The sequence below is a fragment of the Pholcus phalangioides genome, unplaced genomic scaffold (assembly GCF_987345545.1).
Source record: "Pholcus phalangioides strain wild (caught in Gottingen) unplaced genomic scaffold, Ppha-v1.0 ptg000017l_1, whole genome shotgun sequence".
Lineage (NCBI taxonomy): Eukaryota > Metazoa > Arthropoda > Arachnida > Araneae > Pholcidae > Pholcus > Pholcus phalangioides.
In genome coordinates, this window is record NW_028301610.1 from 50,146,315 (window position 1) to 50,165,261 (window position 18,947).

At 36.5% G+C, this 18,947-nt stretch overlaps 1 protein-coding gene across 1 annotated transcript in view; it reads left to right on the forward strand.

Moving 5' to 3' along the window:
* LOC149074051 (uncharacterized) overlaps window positions 1-18,947 on the forward strand; it is a 120,673-nt gene that overhangs the window by 92,600 nt on the left and 9,126 nt on the right. Inside the window, exons 25-34 of the mRNA XM_089247294.1 lie at window positions 666-711; window positions 1,713-1,783; window positions 6,621-6,663; window positions 8,907-8,986; window positions 9,199-9,241; window positions 10,051-10,095; window positions 10,302-10,349; window positions 13,000-17,019; window positions 17,317-17,502; window positions 17,582-17,770. Of these exons, the coding sequence (XP_089103420.1) occupies window positions 666-711; window positions 1,713-1,783; window positions 6,621-6,663; window positions 8,907-8,986; window positions 9,199-9,241; window positions 10,051-10,095; window positions 10,302-10,349; window positions 13,000-17,019; window positions 17,317-17,502; window positions 17,582-17,770 (4,771 nt within the window). The remainder of the gene's footprint in view (window positions 1-665; window positions 712-1,712; window positions 1,784-6,620; window positions 6,664-8,906; window positions 8,987-9,198; window positions 9,242-10,050; window positions 10,096-10,301; window positions 10,350-12,999; window positions 17,020-17,316; window positions 17,503-17,581; window positions 17,771-18,947) is intronic.

The window sequence follows — 18,947 nt, forward strand, 5'->3', positions numbered from 1 at the left end:
TGATCCCTACCTTAGGGAAAACCCTATTTTAGATCCAAATGCCTTTGTTGGTTCTTTTGAAGCCCTATTGTGAAAAACTTCCAAAATTACATTATGCAAGTTAGAAATGTTGCTGAGCTTGTCAGGAGATATCCTACAGAGGTTTTGAAAAAAATAAGCATGTTCTTCATAAATCAGAAATATATGGGGAAAATTATGACAGTGTAGAAAAATGGTGAGGATTTGTGCATGCTTAGAAACAATGAATTTTTTTTGTGTCATTTGTTCCTTCATATATAAAAAACAAACAGCCATTATTCCTTTTTAAATGCCTCTTGTACTTAGGAGTGCGTAATAATTAGGAATGCATTTGAAGCCATGCTAATGAAAGTATCAGACATTATTCCAGGAAAAATTATCTTGTGTAAGGTTTTGAAATTTGCAGTAAAACCCCTTGTATGCAGTCACCTGTTGTATTGCCAAATTCTAATTGCTGATAATTTGTATAATAAAAGTATGCATTTTTCAAACCCTTTGGTAATGGTCACACCCTTCTTTTTTGTGGAAATTTTTTTTGTCCTGCCAGTATCTGCAAAAGAGGAGTTTTACTGTATATTCAGACACTGAAATCAAACCTAGTTAATAGTAATTTCATGATATTAAAATATGATTTTTCCATGTTCTAGAACAAAGAAAGAGAAATGAAGAAAAAGAGGCGCTCGTCTGCAGAAGGTAAAAATAAAATATGTGATTTTTTTTTTTGTTTCTGTTTCCCCCACCTCATTGTCATTTGCAAGCGAAAAAATTTTTGTGCACTCCAACTTATATAACCCATTCTTTTTTGTTTAATAATAGTATAATGAAATGTTTACTGAAACATTCACATTTTCATTAACCCTTTGAGCAGCATTGATCTTATTTTACCACTGACAAGCCCAAATATTTTGTGAAGTTGATTTCTCAGTGGAACACTTTTTTCCTATACACCCTAGTTTGCACCTTCTGAAAATCAAAAGAACGCCTACTTTATCTGAGAAAGATGTGGTACTTTAAAGGGGGTCTGGTGATTTCTGCAGTGCCACTTAAGGGGTTAATTTGCTTCATACAGTCTGACTTAATTGTAACAAACACAGATATTGAGATTCTTCACATATAATAAAGTTTTTTTTATTTCTAGTGAACAACTTACCTATGCTTATCAAGCTAGGACAGATACAAGGAAGTTCGCACTTAACAAATATTTTTGCTATTTTTTCTTATTTGGTTATTAGTGGGTTAGAACTGTATTACAGATATTTATTTCTCTATAGCAACTTTCCCCCCTTAAAACAAAGCAACATGTTAAATGAAGAACTGAACTCCATAACTGACTGTAATTTTTGTTTTTCAATTCTTCTAATGAATGGGAAGTTCTAGCGATAACATTAATATTTGTATTTGGGTTGCAGGAAGGGGAGAAGTTCTCTCTATACCCTCAATTGAATGAAACCTGACAGTCTTTGGCAGTTTTTTTCCCGTGAGGTTCAGAAAATTTAATGAGAAGAACAAATATATCAGGAATGCTCATTGGTTCAAAATTGATTTATTGCCATAATATAGTATATTTGTCTCTGTTTCAATGTTTATTTTGCTTTTTTGAATGCCCTGTGATTTATTTGATCAAATTTTTGTGATTCACTCTGAACATTTAAATTGCTTCTGTACAATTTTTATTCTTCGTTTATGTTATTTAGTTGCATTAAAAGAGACATCTGAAAAGCTTCAGCGTATGCGAGGATTAGAATTGGAGCTTCTGAGTGAAAGGGTATGTTTGCATGTTTTATTCTTAGATGTTGATTTAGAGAATTGATACTAATACTGATGATCCCTACTGTGTTTTTAAATAATCATTTTTATGTTTATTAGTGTAAGGTATTTGTAGAGCATTCAGATCCTCATAAAAAATCTCCCTGATGGTGACAACAATGCTATGAAAAAAAAATTTCTAAACATTATAGTTTTTCAATTTAGACAATATCTATACTAATAAAACAGTAGGACCTCTCAAATCTGGACTCCATGAGATGTAAGTGATTCCAGATTATGAATCCAGTCTTGTGTGTTTCCCTGTTTTCATATTAAAGGCGGTAATACTGTTGATGCCTGTTATAACAACCCCATTTTATAGCCACCATTCCATTACAATGACCAGTAGGATAAGTCCCAAATGTTTTCATAGAATGACTATCATATATGTTATACTTTTGATATAACGTCTGTTTTTATTAAAAAGAGTCGTTATATTAAGGGTCAACTGTATATTATTTTGAGAACTTCGATTGATATGTTTCTTTGTAAAAAAAATTAATAAATAATTACATGCATATACACTGCTCAAAACAATTAGGGGAGCACATGGTTTTAACAAAATTACGCAAGGATGTATACCGATAAGTAACATAAAATGAATCATCCATAATTTAAAGCCTAGCAGGAAACGGAAGAAGAAAACTTCATATGCAAATCAAAGTTCATGACGTCCAAAACCAGAAAAAGGAGATAAGGGCAGAAATCGGGATGTTGCAGAAACGTCTGTTTTACTGCCGTAACTGTGAAATTCGATTGCGCAGTATTTTTTTTTTTAAAGACAAGGTGACTTGAGGATGTCTCAACAACGTGATTTACCGGAATCCATGACATGGCGTGTTATAGGCAGACTGGAATCCGGGCAAACACAACGTAGTGTCGCGGACGCTGTTGGAGTCGCCAGAAGCGTTGTTGCAAGGCTGTGGAATCTATTCCAAGAAACAGGAAATGTTAGACGTCGACCAGGGCAAGGTCGGCCACGTGCCACTACAGCAACTGATGACCGGTATGTACGGTTAACAGCCCGTCGAAACAGAACAGAGAATGCTACGCAGCTGCAAAGACGATTGCTCTTGGCAACAGGACGAAGGGTGCCCAGCCAAACAGTACGTAATCGGCTTCATGAGGGAGGGCTCTATGCACGTAGGCCAATGGTCTGCATTCCATTGACCCCCACGCCACCCTGCAGCCCGAAGAAGATGGGCTGCTGAACATTGAGATTGGGAGCAACATGATTGGAGCCAAGTGCTGTTTACAGACGAGTCCCGATTCAGTCTGGAGTGTGACACCGGACGTGTTCTGGTATGGAGGGACAGGGGCACTCGAAATAACCCTGCATTCGTTCGTGAAAGGTCACAACGAGCTGGTCCAGACGAGCTGGTTGGATGGTATGGGGTGGAATCAGCATAGGCGGACGTACGGACCTGCATATCATTCGGAATGCCACTTTGACGGCCCGAAGGTATGCAGACGAGATACTGCGACCTCATGTCATCCCTTACACTGGAGCCATTGGAGATTCCTTTGTTTTCCAGAATGATAATGCCCGACCGCATAGAACTCGTCTGGTGGAGAACATGCTTGAAGCTGAAACAATACAGCGTATGGAATGGCCAGCGTGCTCTCCTGACCTGAATCCAATCGAGCATATTTGGGACATGCTCGGACAACGCATTGCTGCGCGACCAAGGCCGCCTGTTACTGTCCGAGACTTGCAGATTGCACTTCTTGAAGAGTGGAACAGTATTCCCCAAAGTCTGATCGATAACCTCATCACATCCATGGCAAACAGGTGTGCAGCAGTCTTAGCTGTTCGAGGAGACCACACGCCCTATTAAAACTCATGCATCATGTCTAAACAGTACTTTTTTTATCGTTTACATGTAACCAAATTGTTGCCCTAAATCATCTTTTCATGTTTTTTCCATATTTTCAAAGAATTAAAGCTTAATTCCAAAATTTTTTTACGTCTTTTTTCTGTATTGCGCATTGATATGCGTGTACTATCCATTGCATGCCAATACGTGGCTGTCTTGCACGGTTTTCTTCACTTTTTTGCTTGCTCCCCTAATTGTTTTGAGCAGTGTAGTATCAGATAATTTTATTTAAAAAAATTCTAATATACTTACAATTACCAGTCATCCATAGAAGAAGAAAAATGTATTCTTTAAACATTTCTTGTAGTTGTTGCTCGAATCTGAAAAATAAGAAAAACAATTTTTTAAAAAAAAATTTCTGAAGACTGTAAACCTTAGATTTTACAAATCAGAAATCTGATTTCATGTTCTCCACATAATATTTGTTCTGCATTTTAGCTTCTTAAAAAGTTCAACTTTCTCACATATACTTTAAAGGGTTGTTTCTGTTTGCAATATGTACCTGCCACATCAGTTGAAGTTTTCAAGTATGGAAATTCACTTATAAGGAAGGGGTTCCAAAGTGTTGTCCTAAAAAAAAAAATGAAAATATTTAAGTGAATTTTCATATCACCCAGAAACACATAAATACAAAAAATTAATGCAGAATGGAATTATAAAAGCTCCAAAAATTTATTAAAAATGATATTTAGCTACTCATTGCTTCTTGCGTTTCTTGGCAATATCTGTAAAAAATACTTTTCTTTCAATTTATTTTCCTTTCTCTCTTCCAGCTCCTCTGTTCTAGAAACTAGTGATTTCTCTCTTTTTTTCTTTCTTTGTCTGTGCTGTAATTGATCATGTGTTGTTTGAATGATGTCACTGTAACACTAAAGTTGCTGGATTTTCATTCTTGGCCTCAATTGGTATTCAAAATATTAATACAGTAAAACCTTGATAAGTCGTCACCTCAATTTATCGAAAAATTATGGCGGCTTAAGCGGAGTTCCGTCAGGTTTAATGTGCAATGTTATGAAAATCATATAAATTTAAAGTAATATGGCATTTATTAAAGTATGAACCAAAATAACAATATTAATAAAATTTATAGATTGCGAAAGAGAAAATAATAGCAATATTTTATCTTTTTCTATCGTTATTTAAATTATTGTGGTGAAATGTAATGTACACTTTGATTTATACCGGTAATTTTTAATTTATAGACTAACAGAGCAACTGTTTGAATAAGTAGCTTTTCTTAATAGAAATTCTCTATTACACATTAATTTTACATATACATCAAATTTAATTTTAGTGTTTGAATTCTTCATCAGTAGTTCATGCAACTACTATGCAACTACAAAGTAATCTCGAACACTTTTGACTTGGTGGAGGGGCCCTGGGCAGGGAAGAGTAAACAGAAGACCAACTTGGGAAAAAATGACAGATTTTTTCAACAAAGATATTTCGTTTAAATTTCAAGCCCTAAATTAATAGTCCATGCTTTCTACGATTATTATGCGTGCCCATTGCACTTTGACTTGATTAATTTTATTTTTGATTTCCTTGCACTATATGTAATCTTTGACATATCAATAAATTTTGGTTTTGCCGGAGATGCCCGGGGGCGAAGTGCTTACGTTGCAACTTCTTGCGACACAGCTTGGGTGTCTCCAATGGAGCCCAGGCAGAAATGAGATCCAGCTTGAACAGTCCCCAACGTTCCGAAAACCTTATTCGGCAAATGAACTTCCCCAGCGTAACTTCCGTTACTTAAACTGTTCCGTTCGGGTATATAGGATTTAATGGTGACTTTTAAGCATATGACAATGCTTTTAACAAGCTCTTTTTTTAATGGGAGCCAAAAAATAGTCTGTTCCTCTTTCTGAAACTTTTTCATAGTGACGACTTAACCGAAATTAGCAACGAGTAAACGAGGGTTTAATAACATTGTGGTCTATGAGAGCTGGAAGGGTCTGAAGAAAAATGACGACTTAACCGGAGTGACGACGTATCAGGGTGACGACTTAACGAGGTTTTACTATATTTACAAATTTTTTTTGAGTGGCCTATAATAACTCTGCCAGATTTTTAAATATTTTTATGCATATTTAAATGAGTAGAATCTGGTAATTTTTTCAAAACTTTTTGAAGATATCACCTTCAGACCCTTTCCTTGCCAAATACAAAATAATAGAAGAAAATCATAGAAAATATTTGGCATGCCCCTTACAATCCTGGGAAAAAGGGCTCCCAGGGTGGGATCTTTGTCGGGTACCGAAGCCTGACTTTTGGGGGGCCGCATGGACACCCTGTGTCCTCTCCTTGAGATTCCTGTGGCTGTGGACACCTCCAATAAATGGTACAAAAAAAAGAAATGAATGTTCGATAAAGGTAAAAAAAAATATTTCAGTTGAAGTGTCTGGATTATGGATTCATCCAGATTTGGGACATCCTACTGTAGCAATTTACGCAAAAGAATGGTTTTGATTTGTATAATCTGTGATAAGAAATTTTTCAAGCATGAAAGAATGATCTAAATAAGTTATGCGTTATCTTGAATGCTGTGTTGTAATTTAATTTTACTACGGAATATAATAGATAGTGGAAATGGAAAGCATCTTACTGAGACCATTTAAAATATTAAAATTAATTTTTTTTTATAATATTATTCCAAAATGTGTAGTTGAAATAATTTATAATTCCATAGAATAGAATATGACAATCTGCATAAGTCTCTTACTATTTATCATATCTATTGCGTCATAACAAAGTAATTGAATACACGAATATAAGTTTTTTGCTGTGTAAACCATTTTTTGCCATCAAGAATCGAACCTGGTTTATATATTATTGCATATAGAAGTCATTATCAAACATTTCTTTTAATATTTAAATTTACTATATGGTAAGTGATTGAATTTTGAATTTCTGTTATAGGAACAGACAAATTCACTGAGCGAGCAGGTTGATGAACTTGAGAGTGAGTTTTATTTTTGCCTTTGATAATATATATATTAAATAACATGATCCTCACGTATTTTCCATAAGATCCATCCAAGAAATTTGTTAGGTATTAGTAGACATCCATGCCCGAACCGGGATTTGAACACTGTCTTACACATTCAGAGGCTAGCTCCCTAACCGCTGGACTGCCCCCTGGCAGTCCTATTGGGATAGGAATTTAAAACTACAAATGATACTCGTTTGATACCACATTTTTATTTTCCATTTTTGTGATTTTATGTTTTAGGTAGTTTGCACTTCAGATTCTTTTGCAGTCAGATGGCAGCACTTCTCAAACAAGAAGCATGCTCAACTGAGACATCATGAAAACATTATAGATACACATTCACAATACTTTTCAGCAGGCACCAATTCCTAGAAATTCCTCAGAGGAATGTTCATTATGTTTTTGTGTAAAGCTCAGTGATAGACAGTAGTGTCATCTATATTAATTTCAACTGTTGCTTGCAAAAGTAACTAAGAGTGCTTGATGTGTGTGCAATTTTGTACTTGTGGCTTTTAGATGGATAACATCCTCAGTGGAACTCGCTCGAGGATTACTTAATTATGTTGATTTGAATTTGAGTGCATGCCATAGTTGCTAAATTGGTGCTTTTTTTTGTTGATTGTAAATAGACAATGTTCTTGACTAGAAATGACTTTCGGGTCTCTGTCCTTGTCTATTAATTGAATTTAACCACTGCAAAGTTTTGTGGGGCATTGTGAAAACTTGCATCACAAGGACCTCCGTGTTGATCCTTGCAGGTAATACGGTGGTGGTCAACTAATTAAGTATTATTACTTTTTTAAATAATGTATTCCTCACGTATTATCGAGAGATTTGTATGATATGTCCAGAGAATTTGTTAGTAGACACCCATGCCCGAATTGGGATTCGAATTCAGGCCTGCACAGTGAGAGACTAGCTCCCTAACCACTCAACTGATACTGGCGGTCAAGTGTTTTAAATTGGTTTGTCAACTTTGGAGCATGAATGCAAGCGAGTCTCTCCACTGAAAACAGGCAGATTATGAGATACTTACATAAGCACAAAAATTCAGGCATCTACCACTTTTAATTCCAAATCTGGAAGACAGGTGGGAGCACAATTTTATCACTGAATCAGCTTAATTCTGATATCATAAATAGAGCTATGCATGTATATGATAGATCACATTTACACAACATTCTCCACTATAACCACCCCCCCCCCCTCCTGAAGAATGTTTACGATGTGCATATATGGTTGAGTTTCTGTGTTATTTAAATCATTTATCAAACCGTCTTGTGCATCAATGTCTGTATTGCATATTATGTAGTTCAAATGTGCTCAACCTTTTGGAAAGTGTGGGCCACATCATTTGTATGAAAACTTGTCATAGGCCAACTGAGTGATCTAGAGCTGGGCCTCAGGTCACTTAAAATATCTGTAAATATGCCGCTTCCACTGTGTAACTGATCACTCAATTGATATGTAAATATACTGTACGGCTTATGTGGGAATGTGTCATGGATCACCTAAGTGATGTGAAATTGTGCTGTGGGTCTCTTCCATGATCCACTGTGAAAGTCCTGCAGCACTTTTAGGGCAGTCATTTCAACTTTTTCGGGGCGGGGGGCAAATACATGTACTCAGTGTATGTATATATATATATATATATATGTGTGTGTGTGTGTACATACACACACACATACATACACACGCACATACATACACACGCACATACATATACATACACACACACACACCATTTTTAATGTATTTTCAAAAGCCTGGGGTGCCCCCTCCTAAATGACGGGCCTGAGCACTTTCCAGTGATCTAAAAATGAGCCACTAGTCACTCAAGTGATCCGAAAATGTGCCCCAGACTAATTGTGATGTGGAACTGCACCACAAGTCACGTAAGTGATCTGTTAATGTGCTGCTTAGTTCATTTTTACAAAATTAGGTTTTAGATCATGGGTTACATCAGAAGACTTGCCAGAAAAGTCAGCTGTCTGAACATGGCCAGAGGGCCACATTTGGACCATGTACGATGCAGTTGTATTATCTTTTATTTCTGAAAGTTTGAATACAATAAAATGATCAGAATAAATAAGCATTTCATGGTTTCAAATTTGTATCTCACTCGTTATTGCACATAATTTTCCAAAATATTTATTTAAAGATGGTAAGTATCGTTACATGGAACTTGCCTTTTCTTTTTTTCAAAATAATAGTGAAGTTGTCTGAGTTGCAAAAGAAGTTACACCTCTCTTGGAAAGAAAACACAAGAATGAAAGAGCAAATGAAAAATTCGGTATTTACAAAATTTAATTCATTTTATGTCCAAGCTATATTTTTTACATATGAATTTTGTGATTTCTATTGATGTGTGGTGTTGGCAGACACCAGAGTAATGTTTTTCTTTTATTTCGACTTTGGTGTGATTGCAAAATCTAAACAAATGAAGCTCATAATCGCAATGAAAATTCCATAAATTTTATTATTTTCCTCTCTTTTTGTTTGCAGAATATGAGGAAAAGAAAATTCACTTCCTTCACTTATTTGGACAGTAAGCATTTCTCTTTACTTCTTTATTTTTGATTGATTAAATTTGCATAACTTAATTATTTTTACCTGTGTGGAGGCTGAAGGCATCAGGGGTATCTACCATCTTGGAAAAGTCACAAAGTCCCTGAAGAGTCATGAAATGAAAAAAGGGTCAGGGAGGTCAAGAAGAAGTCATGAAATAAGATTTTTACGAATTGAATTTATGATTTTTCCCAGCAAGTTCTGCTGCTCAATTTTATCTCAGAAGATCATGGGCCCTAGATACCTGCAATCGTGCGTGCAGTAGTGGTCTATTGAAGATAGTTTTCAGGCTTTACGAGTCAATTTTCGTTCAAAAAAAAAAAAAAACACCAATATGAACAGCAGAAACAACTGGAGTTTCTATTGCTGATAGCCATTGCTCTGAATCTCAATGAAGTTCCATTTTGCATGCAAAAGAGCTATTTATGTAATGTCAATAAATAGCAAGTGTTAAATTGCCAATATTGCCAAATAGCAAGTTGTTAAATGCTCAAATAAGTCAAGGAAAAGTCACAATTTTTCTTTGGGTATGTGGACACCCTGGTTTCGCAAAAGGCTTTTTAAATAAATTTTATGATAATTAAACTATGTTATGATAATAACTTAAGAGTTTTCTTGTTAAAACTGAGTTTTTGTTTTAAATTTTTTTAAAACAAATATATTTAAAATATATGCATTTTCATCACTGAGAAATTGTGCACTCATTAGATAGAATGTAAATGTGTATTTCCTTTTTGAAATGACAACCACTATATAAAATATATTGTTGTAAATTTTTTGTCTTTGTAGGTTCTTCCAGTTCATCTAATGAAGAAGCGCCAGTGTCTCCTCAAGGTTACTTTTTTTAAATTGCTATAATATCTTTCCCTTTTATTCATTCAGTGTAACAAGAAGCACTGCCATGTTTTTATGAGTCCTGCAATCAATTTCTATTTTTTGCTTTCTGTACTGCCTGAAAGGGATGGTTTTTTTTTTGTTTTTTTTTTTAGTGTTCATGGGAATTTTATTTTCAAATTATTCAAATTATTTTTCTCTCATAGGCGATGACCAAACCTTCATTTCTGCTGCAGGCTCAGATTTTTGTCTTGGTGAGTAGATCTGCTTTCATCATTTTTCAGTTTTACTTTTGTTTTGCCCATCATGGTTTTGAATATAGTGAAATCTTGATACTTTACAGGGTGATTGTTTACACTAGGGCTGGTCTGATTAACCGATCAATCGTTGATTTTATTTAAAATGTTTAGTTTGGTTAATCGATCTGATCAATGTGATTTAAAATTTTCATTAAAAGTTTGTAAATTTATTTCTTTTTCTAATCAGGCTTCTGTTCTTTCCCGTTGATCATCTTCAATTGCTATATTCCTCATCAGAATTTTTCTCAATGCTCAACACCTGAGATTGAGAAATTTCGTATTATTTGGTGATTTCAGCATTTAGCTTTTTTTTTTTTATTCCATCCAAAAAATGTCTAGTTTAGTAGTAGCAGTCAATGCCAAGATGGTTGCTTAAAAACAACCATTTGAGTAATTTGAAGTAATTCCTTTCTATTTAGCTATTGATGCAATTAATAGAATTATTGCCGAGGTCTTGGCTCTAGCCAATGACTACCAATTTTTTTCCGAGTGGTGTGGGCCAACCTTGCACATGTGATCAAATATTTCAGGGGGAATGATAAATAAATGCACCAAACATGTTTGATTCTACAATATCCCACCTATGCACAAACCAGTTGCATTCACGGCTTTTCATACAAGAAAAGTGTTTTCATGATCCACATGATCTTTCCTTGCTCCGCAAATCATCACAGCTTGTTTTCTCATCCACATTGTACAGGAACATAGACAGTACAGGGGGGGGGGGGGGGTGATCCACCATTCACAAAAAATTGTATCATTAATATAGGCAGCAGAGTGAAAGTTACAATCCCTCCCACCATGCACATCCTCTGGAACCACATCTCCCCTTCAAAGAACATGTAACCTGTTACATACGGGTAGTCCAGCAAATCACTGAAGGACAGCGCATTTGACGCACTGAGTGGATACAAAACAGTTTAGCTGGCACCTCTCTATAAAGCCCTGTTCACATGTGTAAGATTGGGGGGTCGCTTTGGTGATAATTACCAGCATGGCAACTTTTTTCCCCTCGTAGGGAAAAAAAAGGTGGAAGAAAAGTTCATAAAAAAACCCCATTTTTCTTGGAGTGGATTGGTGGTTGACACCGACCATCTCTCTCATGATCCTTTGCGCCGCGAAAACTACTGTAAGCTCCTTCGTTAGCCATCTTGAATCAAGCACATCCGTTCAACCCAAGTAACCAGTGACAACTTCTGGAAAGAAGAGGGGGATTACTGGCACGAACTAAACGTCATGTGAATGGTTTGTAGTGAAAATCCCTGTTACCGGGAACTTCCCGGGATGTTTTATTGCACATGTGAACGGGGCTTAAGTGAGACAAAGGGGGTAGGGGGTCTGTAAAAGGTCTACTAGAGAAGGAAGTCTACAGAGGACTGATCAATGGGTGGGGGGTATATTTGTTTGATGCCCACAAACTAGGGAAAGGTTTTTTTATAATTTTTGGCATCTACAATGAAGATGATATTAAGAATATTTCATTTCAGATTTTTATAAAGAGTGGTTGATGACATAAATAGCATTCATACTCCTCCCCCCCATCATCAAAAGTCAGCAAATCAAACTCCCATCGTTGCTGATGTAAGACTTGAATGGCTCCTAAAGCAGTTCAGGCTTAGGATTTTTTTAAAATCTCATCTGGCAACATGTTTAAAATAAATCTCGAATACAGGGTGAGCAAAAAAGTCCGTAGAAACGTTAAAAATTCATAAAAATTGGAAAAATAACCTAAATAAAAAACTATTTGCAGCGTTAGCATCGTTAGGTCACAGGAAGTTTTTTAAGACAGGAAAAAACTAAAAAAACAGCCGATAGGTGGTGCTGACATGTACAAGTGAAAGGAAAGATATGCAAATAACGAACAGAATGCCTCCAAATCGTTTATTACAGCAGTATGTGTTGGCCACCCTGTGTTCTATATGACCACCACCACAGGCGAGTCACAGATCCAACAATGGCAGAGTGCAGCAGGTCCACATACGCTGTTTACAATGGTGAACTGGTTGTGGATTAGGAACACAAATTTTTATAACCATCTCATTTGCATATTTCCACCAAAGTTGCTCATACCATCGCCACCGATTGGCTGTTTTTTTTCAGTCTTAAAAAAATTCTTCTGACCTAGCAAATGCTGAACCTGCAAACCATTTTTATTTCGGTTATTTTTCCAGTTTTTATTCATTTTTAAAGTTTCTACGGACTTTTTGCCCACCCTGTATTTTAGACAGTAAGTACATAATAGTTAATGTTAACAGGTGTCATGTTGGTTGCAATACTATTGAGTAGGATAAAGTTTTTGAAATTAACCACATCAAGGAGGAACTTTAACATTGTCTCTATAGGAGACATTTTGGTTCCAGAGGATGTTATTCATATAAGCAGAGTATTCATTACCCAATAATAGAATTAAATGGCAAACTATGATTCTGTTTCATTGGATCTTTGATGCGCAAGGAAAAACTGGGACAAACAGACATCCCAAAAGCTTTTTTTCAGGAAAGGGAATTTTACAGCAAAAAGCCGGGATTGTAGTGCTCAGGAATCAAGTGTGGTATAAATTTCCTGCTCTTGTATTTTTTTTTAATTTATTTGTTTTCGTTTTCAGGTGATATACCTGCAGATGTACTGTTGCCACGAGATGCAGAATTTGATCAGAATTTCAATGATGATTCATTAAAACCCAGCTGTACATCTTCAGTATTATTCCAAAGACTGGATGCAAGCAGTATAACAAATTCACATTGGAAGTTGGAAGATTCATCCAGTGGACAAGGATACAGTGAAAACATTGGGGAAACAGAACGATGTAGTAAAAATTCTGAATCCTATCCATCTTTTGCTGTTTGCCAGAATTTACTTCAGTCTTTTCCTCCAGCTACATTAAATACGCGACATCACCATAACAAAATTAAAAGCTTTTTCGAAAACTTGGCAAAGGCAGCAGGTCTTCCAGATATTTCGCCAATCCAATCTCCAAAACTAGTCCGGGTAAAAAATGATGATGACGGTGTGGACAGTGATGCTTTACAAAAACACCATGTCTCATCTTTACAAAAACACCTTGAGGGTATTTTACAGTGTGAAACTGAAACATGTAAGAAAAAACGACCTCGTGTCAGTGTTGCTCAAAGAAAGAAAAAAGTGCAGAGGAAGAAGAAAAAGAATTCTAAAGCCATAGTTGAACAGGAACATATTGATGCACTGCCTCAAGAACAGGAAGAGATCTTATATCCTCGGTTCTTGGAAGATTTACATACAGATCAGGAAACTGAAACAATGTCAGTAAGGGATGAAAACTTAGAGAAAAAATGTGACATTATGGATGAGGCCACTTTACAACATCGTCGATCAACATTACCTTTCCAAACACAGCATGAAATAAAGGTCGAAATATGTCCTACGCAATCAAGGGAAAAAGATGAAAGTGATTCAGTAACTGATAAAGAGGAATTACAGCCAATCATCAACATCAATAAAAATATTGGAGGATCAGTGTTGAAAAGTACAGAAAATTGTGACGTCAATGCCTCTGCAGTGAATCCCAGTATCCCATCATCACTTATGCATGAAGACTTACGTGGTTCACAACCTACTAGTGAAATGAGGGATGAATCGGGAAAAGAAATTTGCAAAAATTCCACAAGAGATGATGGTACACTTTTGGAATCCTATAGGGACTGTATTAAGAAAAAAGTTCGTATTGCGAGAAAAACAGTTGCAGAAAAGGATCAGAATGATATCATCTCATCTACCAAAAATCTGGTTAAAAATGCATATCGTTCATTGCCCAAAGTTGAAAGAAGTGGAAGTCAAAAAGAACACGATCATATGAACATTGGTTTCAAATTGTTCAATATCAGCACAGAAATCCCAAAAAAGAAAAATGTTCGACAGACCAGGAAAAAGAGAAAACAAGAAAATGATCATAACACAGTCATTTCCCAGCAGCTAAAACCTGGTATTTCACCATTGCAAGATCAGCTTGCAGACTCTAGTCCTTTAGAAACTGAAATATGTGCTACACAAATGGATAAAAAAAAAAGTGATTCAACTTGCAATGAAGATAACATGCAGTCCCTTATGGATACAGACTTTAAGGGGGGAAATCCGCCATCCTCTAAGGAGAATGTGTGTCAAAAGGAAGAAACCAATATTGAGAATAAGTTCATTTTGGATGAACGTGACATTTTATCCACATCCAAGCAAAAGCAAGGCTTTTTGTTGTCTCAGATCCAAACCAAAATAGATAACGAACAGACGAATGTTTATTCCCCATCAACTGAAGATGAACCCCAACCACCTTGTATTGACACAGATTCTGAGACACAGAATCTGATGCTGCCGATGAAAAATAGAGTACGAAAAAAGAAAAGCAAAATCAAAAGCTCTTTACAACGATCTCATTTGCCTCAGGAGAGTCATTCACCATGTGTAACTGAACTTACAGACCTTACAGATGAGACCCAGTCCCGAATAGATCTGAATTGTGAGAATCTGTGGCACGATAAGAATGGACATATTATGGATGAGGCTGGTGTACATAAGCATAGTGTTTCATTCATAGGATTGCCATCGCCGCAGAGCATAACTGAACTAGGCAGCAAACAGCAGAACATTGATTCGCCATCTGCTGAGGATGAACCAAAACCACCCAGTATTGACACCAGCTCCGATCCTGAAAATCTGCTGCCATTCAAGGGGAAGAGGTTGCAGAGAAAGAATCACAAAAGTGCTTCACAAAAACCTGGTTCATCATCATGCTCACCAAATCATCAGAAAAATGTTTGTTCCCTAGCTGAAATATTTGATGTTAAACCATGCAGTGATGCAGTCTTTCTTACAAATGGAACCCAGTCCCAAGTTGATTCTACTCATGAAGCCAGAAATATTTCATCCGGATTCGAGACCACTGAAAGTGAAGAAAATTTTGATGTAAGTGAAAGCGTTTCTTCATTTGATGCTCATTTGTCGCCAATGCAAAATGAAAGCATGTCTTCTCCACTGTCTGAGAATGTGATGTGTGACAAGCTGAAGGATGAGAAACAACCTGTGAGTACAAAAACCTATTCCAATCCTGAAATGAGTTCAGAAATTGAATATAACTGGTTCGAGAGGAAATACCAGCGACGACAGCGTGAAGCTGGAAGGAGCAATGAACAAGTTAATAAAAAGGTTGAAAATGATGTGGATACTCATGTCCAGCCCCGAAACAGGGGATATCAAAAGATGCAAGATATTCTGCAGCCCAAAAGACATGGAATACGGGAAAGAATTCATGACATTTGGGCCAAGACCCATGTACAACCTAAAGTTACACCTGCGCAGAGAAAGAAGTTTTATCCATCTCTGCTGAAAGTTGAACCTTTTGAACAAAACGATAAAATGAGGACTGAATCCCAGTCTCATATCAGCATAGATCCTAACATGAGGAACCTGCTGCAGCCCAATAGAAATAGGACGATCAACATTCATACCCAAGTTACTGAAAAAGTTATTCCACAGCAAAGTCAAAAAAATTATTCTTATTTTAAAGCGTGTACCAGCAACGTCAAGGAAGAAAATTTTTTGTACGAGAGCAAAAGGCTAGAAATGTCTGATGATTCTCTGAATATGCACACAAAGGAAGAAGAAAACAAAAACAGCCATGGTAATGTTCTGGAAAGAGAGGAACAAATGGCACAAACTTTTAATGAAAGTGAAGATGAAAACACTCTTGTGATGGCCATGAATGAGTCGGATGTGGATGATGCTCTATTTCCATCTACTTCAAGTCTGACCAAAACTCCGCTCACAATAGCTGTTGATCAGCAAGAAGAAAACTCTGAAGATTGTGAGGGTGAAGGGAACTTGCTTATTGCTGCCGAAGATTCTTTTCCGGAGGGAAACAGACCCGAAGAAATGAACAAGAAAAATGAAAATGATCTGACAAGTATGCATCTGGATTCCAAGAGTTGTGACGTTAGTAAAATTTCGTTTGTACGAAAGCACAGGAATGTGAAATATCCGGAGCTGGGCCATCATCAATCGAAGTTCGTTCCAGTTTACGAGGAGGCCATCACCCAAAGAAAGATCCAAGAAAATCTCACATTGTACGGTGCCCTCAGAAACTTGGACCAGTTGCGCTTGAAGAAGGACAAATACAAGAAATGCAAGCACAACCTCAATGTCGCTCTTCTGAACCCGAATAATGCAAACGATGCCAATAGCGCTGCGCAAAAGATTGCCATCCACCTTGGTCTGTCGAAGAGGAATCCGTTGATGACGTTCATGGAGTCTTCCGAAACAAGTTACCTGTTGCCTGTGATGGAACGGTGCATCGTGGAATCCTTGTTCGAAGTAGAGACTAAAAGGAAGTTGCATCTCAGTGATCTGGTGTGCACAACACAGCAGGCTTTATATGAGCGAATTTTCCGCACCATTAACCAACCGTCTCCCGAAAAGAACATTTGTGGCATCAGTGCTCTAGCACGTGTGTTTACAGAGATCTGCAGGAAATTGGACCGGCACGAGTTTGTGCGTGATTTATTTCTGAATATTTTTCAGTGGTATCCTGACTTGGCTCCTCACATCATGGCTTCTATAGTGGGTGTTTGGTCTGATCCATTTAAGCTGAGCGAAGGAAAAGGTTGGTGTGTTTTTTTTTTTCAACCTTTTTTTGCAATATTTTATCATTATTTTTTTTTTGATGCAGTCGTAATTTCCGATGTTTAGTATATTTATATATATATATATTGGATCTTGCTTTAAACGTTTTTGAAGCCTCAATTTTATTTCCCATATCAGAACATTCCCCTATTCAAGAAATCCCCCTCCCCCACCTGATACGTTTTGAAATGTATGGTCTTGATGATGCTTTCTTAATCGAGATCCACCTTACTTTTATGGGTGCGCATGTATAAGTCAGTTTGCATTTTTGTTCCAGACAACCCATTGAAGAGGGTGCTCAACCATATGTTCAAACAAAAGCCTGCCAAGCTTTGCTTGGAATTTTGGAGGCAGAGCGTTTTTGCATTCAAGAATATATTTTCGGTAGACCCGACTTCAGAGTCTTCTCCAGATAATATTGCAGCATCCATCATCCATTCGCTTGAGAAAAACTGGCTGAAAAGTAAGCTTTTATTTTCCTCCTCTCTTTTTTTCATTGTTAAATTTACTTGCATGGTTATATATATTTTTTATTTTTGCAGGTTATCCTTCGGTGGAAGAGGATATAAAATTTGCTATCTTGGCACTTGATATAATGGCAACACACCAGGGTTGGGATTGGACGAAGCAGGTGTTGGTAGATGGTTTCTTGAGTCGCACTGTATCTGGTCTTGGTGGGATAGCTAAAGAGAGCCAGTCGCTAGTTGTCAAAATATGCGTCCATCTGCTTGGTAGGTTTTTGTTATTACTATCTTTTAAATGGCTGAATGGCCTGCTGAATTTGTCGACAAGTTTTGCATACAGTCAACCGAGGCAACTTTGCCTTTTTTTCTTTTTACAACTGTTTTCTCAACTGATAATGTACGAAAAAGCTTTGAAACCATCATAAACCATTAGTCTTGATGTCTAGTTTCACAATCTGTGGAAACACAACAAATTAAGTAAACCTATATACCTAAAAATAAAAAACTGCATTGGGGCAAAGTTACCCTGGAAATGGGGCAGCTTTGCTATCTGTGTTAAAACCCAGTGGAAGTCACCAAAAAATGTTAAGGAGAAAATTCTTTAGACCACATGGCCTAATAGCCCAGAAACTGCTTGCAGGCCATTGAACACCGGCCATGAGAGCCTCAGATAATACTTCAATGAAAACATCTTTCATATCAGTATTAACTCTTTATTGCAAAGAAAGGTACACAGAAATATTCAAAACATTAAAATCGGAATGTTTAAAATTCACAAATTTCAAAAAAAACTTTGATTGTTCGACAGAAAATTTGAATTTGCTACGGTTTTCATAGTAAGGAAGGTCAATTGTATGCAGTCAAATCTCTTAGTCGAATATGCAGTGGCTGACAAAAAAACTGATTTTTTATTATTAGTTCGTCTTACCGAAAATTCTGATTTCAGAGTGGGAAAAAGAAAGATTTATCAAGTAAAAGCGCTATTTACAAGTGTTTTATTAGTAAAACATGTCGAACTACTGGAAATAGAATAATTCATCTTGAATTTCTCCAATTTAATCATATTTAATTATTGAATAAGGAAATGTAAAAATAAACTAACATACTGTATTATGGACATGGACTACTACTTAACCGTACATGCACCTCGTACACATTCCCCTGCTGAACTTCTAACGAATCGGCACATGCCAGAATGTGTGTTCTGAGTGTATGTGTGGCCCCTAACACATTTTTGTTGTTAAGTTGCGTTTCTTTTAGTGCTCATACTGCCATCTGTCTTCCATTTTGTGAAGTAAAGATGGAAATGCTTGTATTTTCATGTTATGTCAGTATCGTGTTCTAGGTGTGCCTGCTCGCTGTGGAGAGACTTTTTCAAATGGGAGACCGGCTTTAGAAAGTCATTCTCATTTTGTAAGCAAATAAAGGAAACCGTTAAATGAAT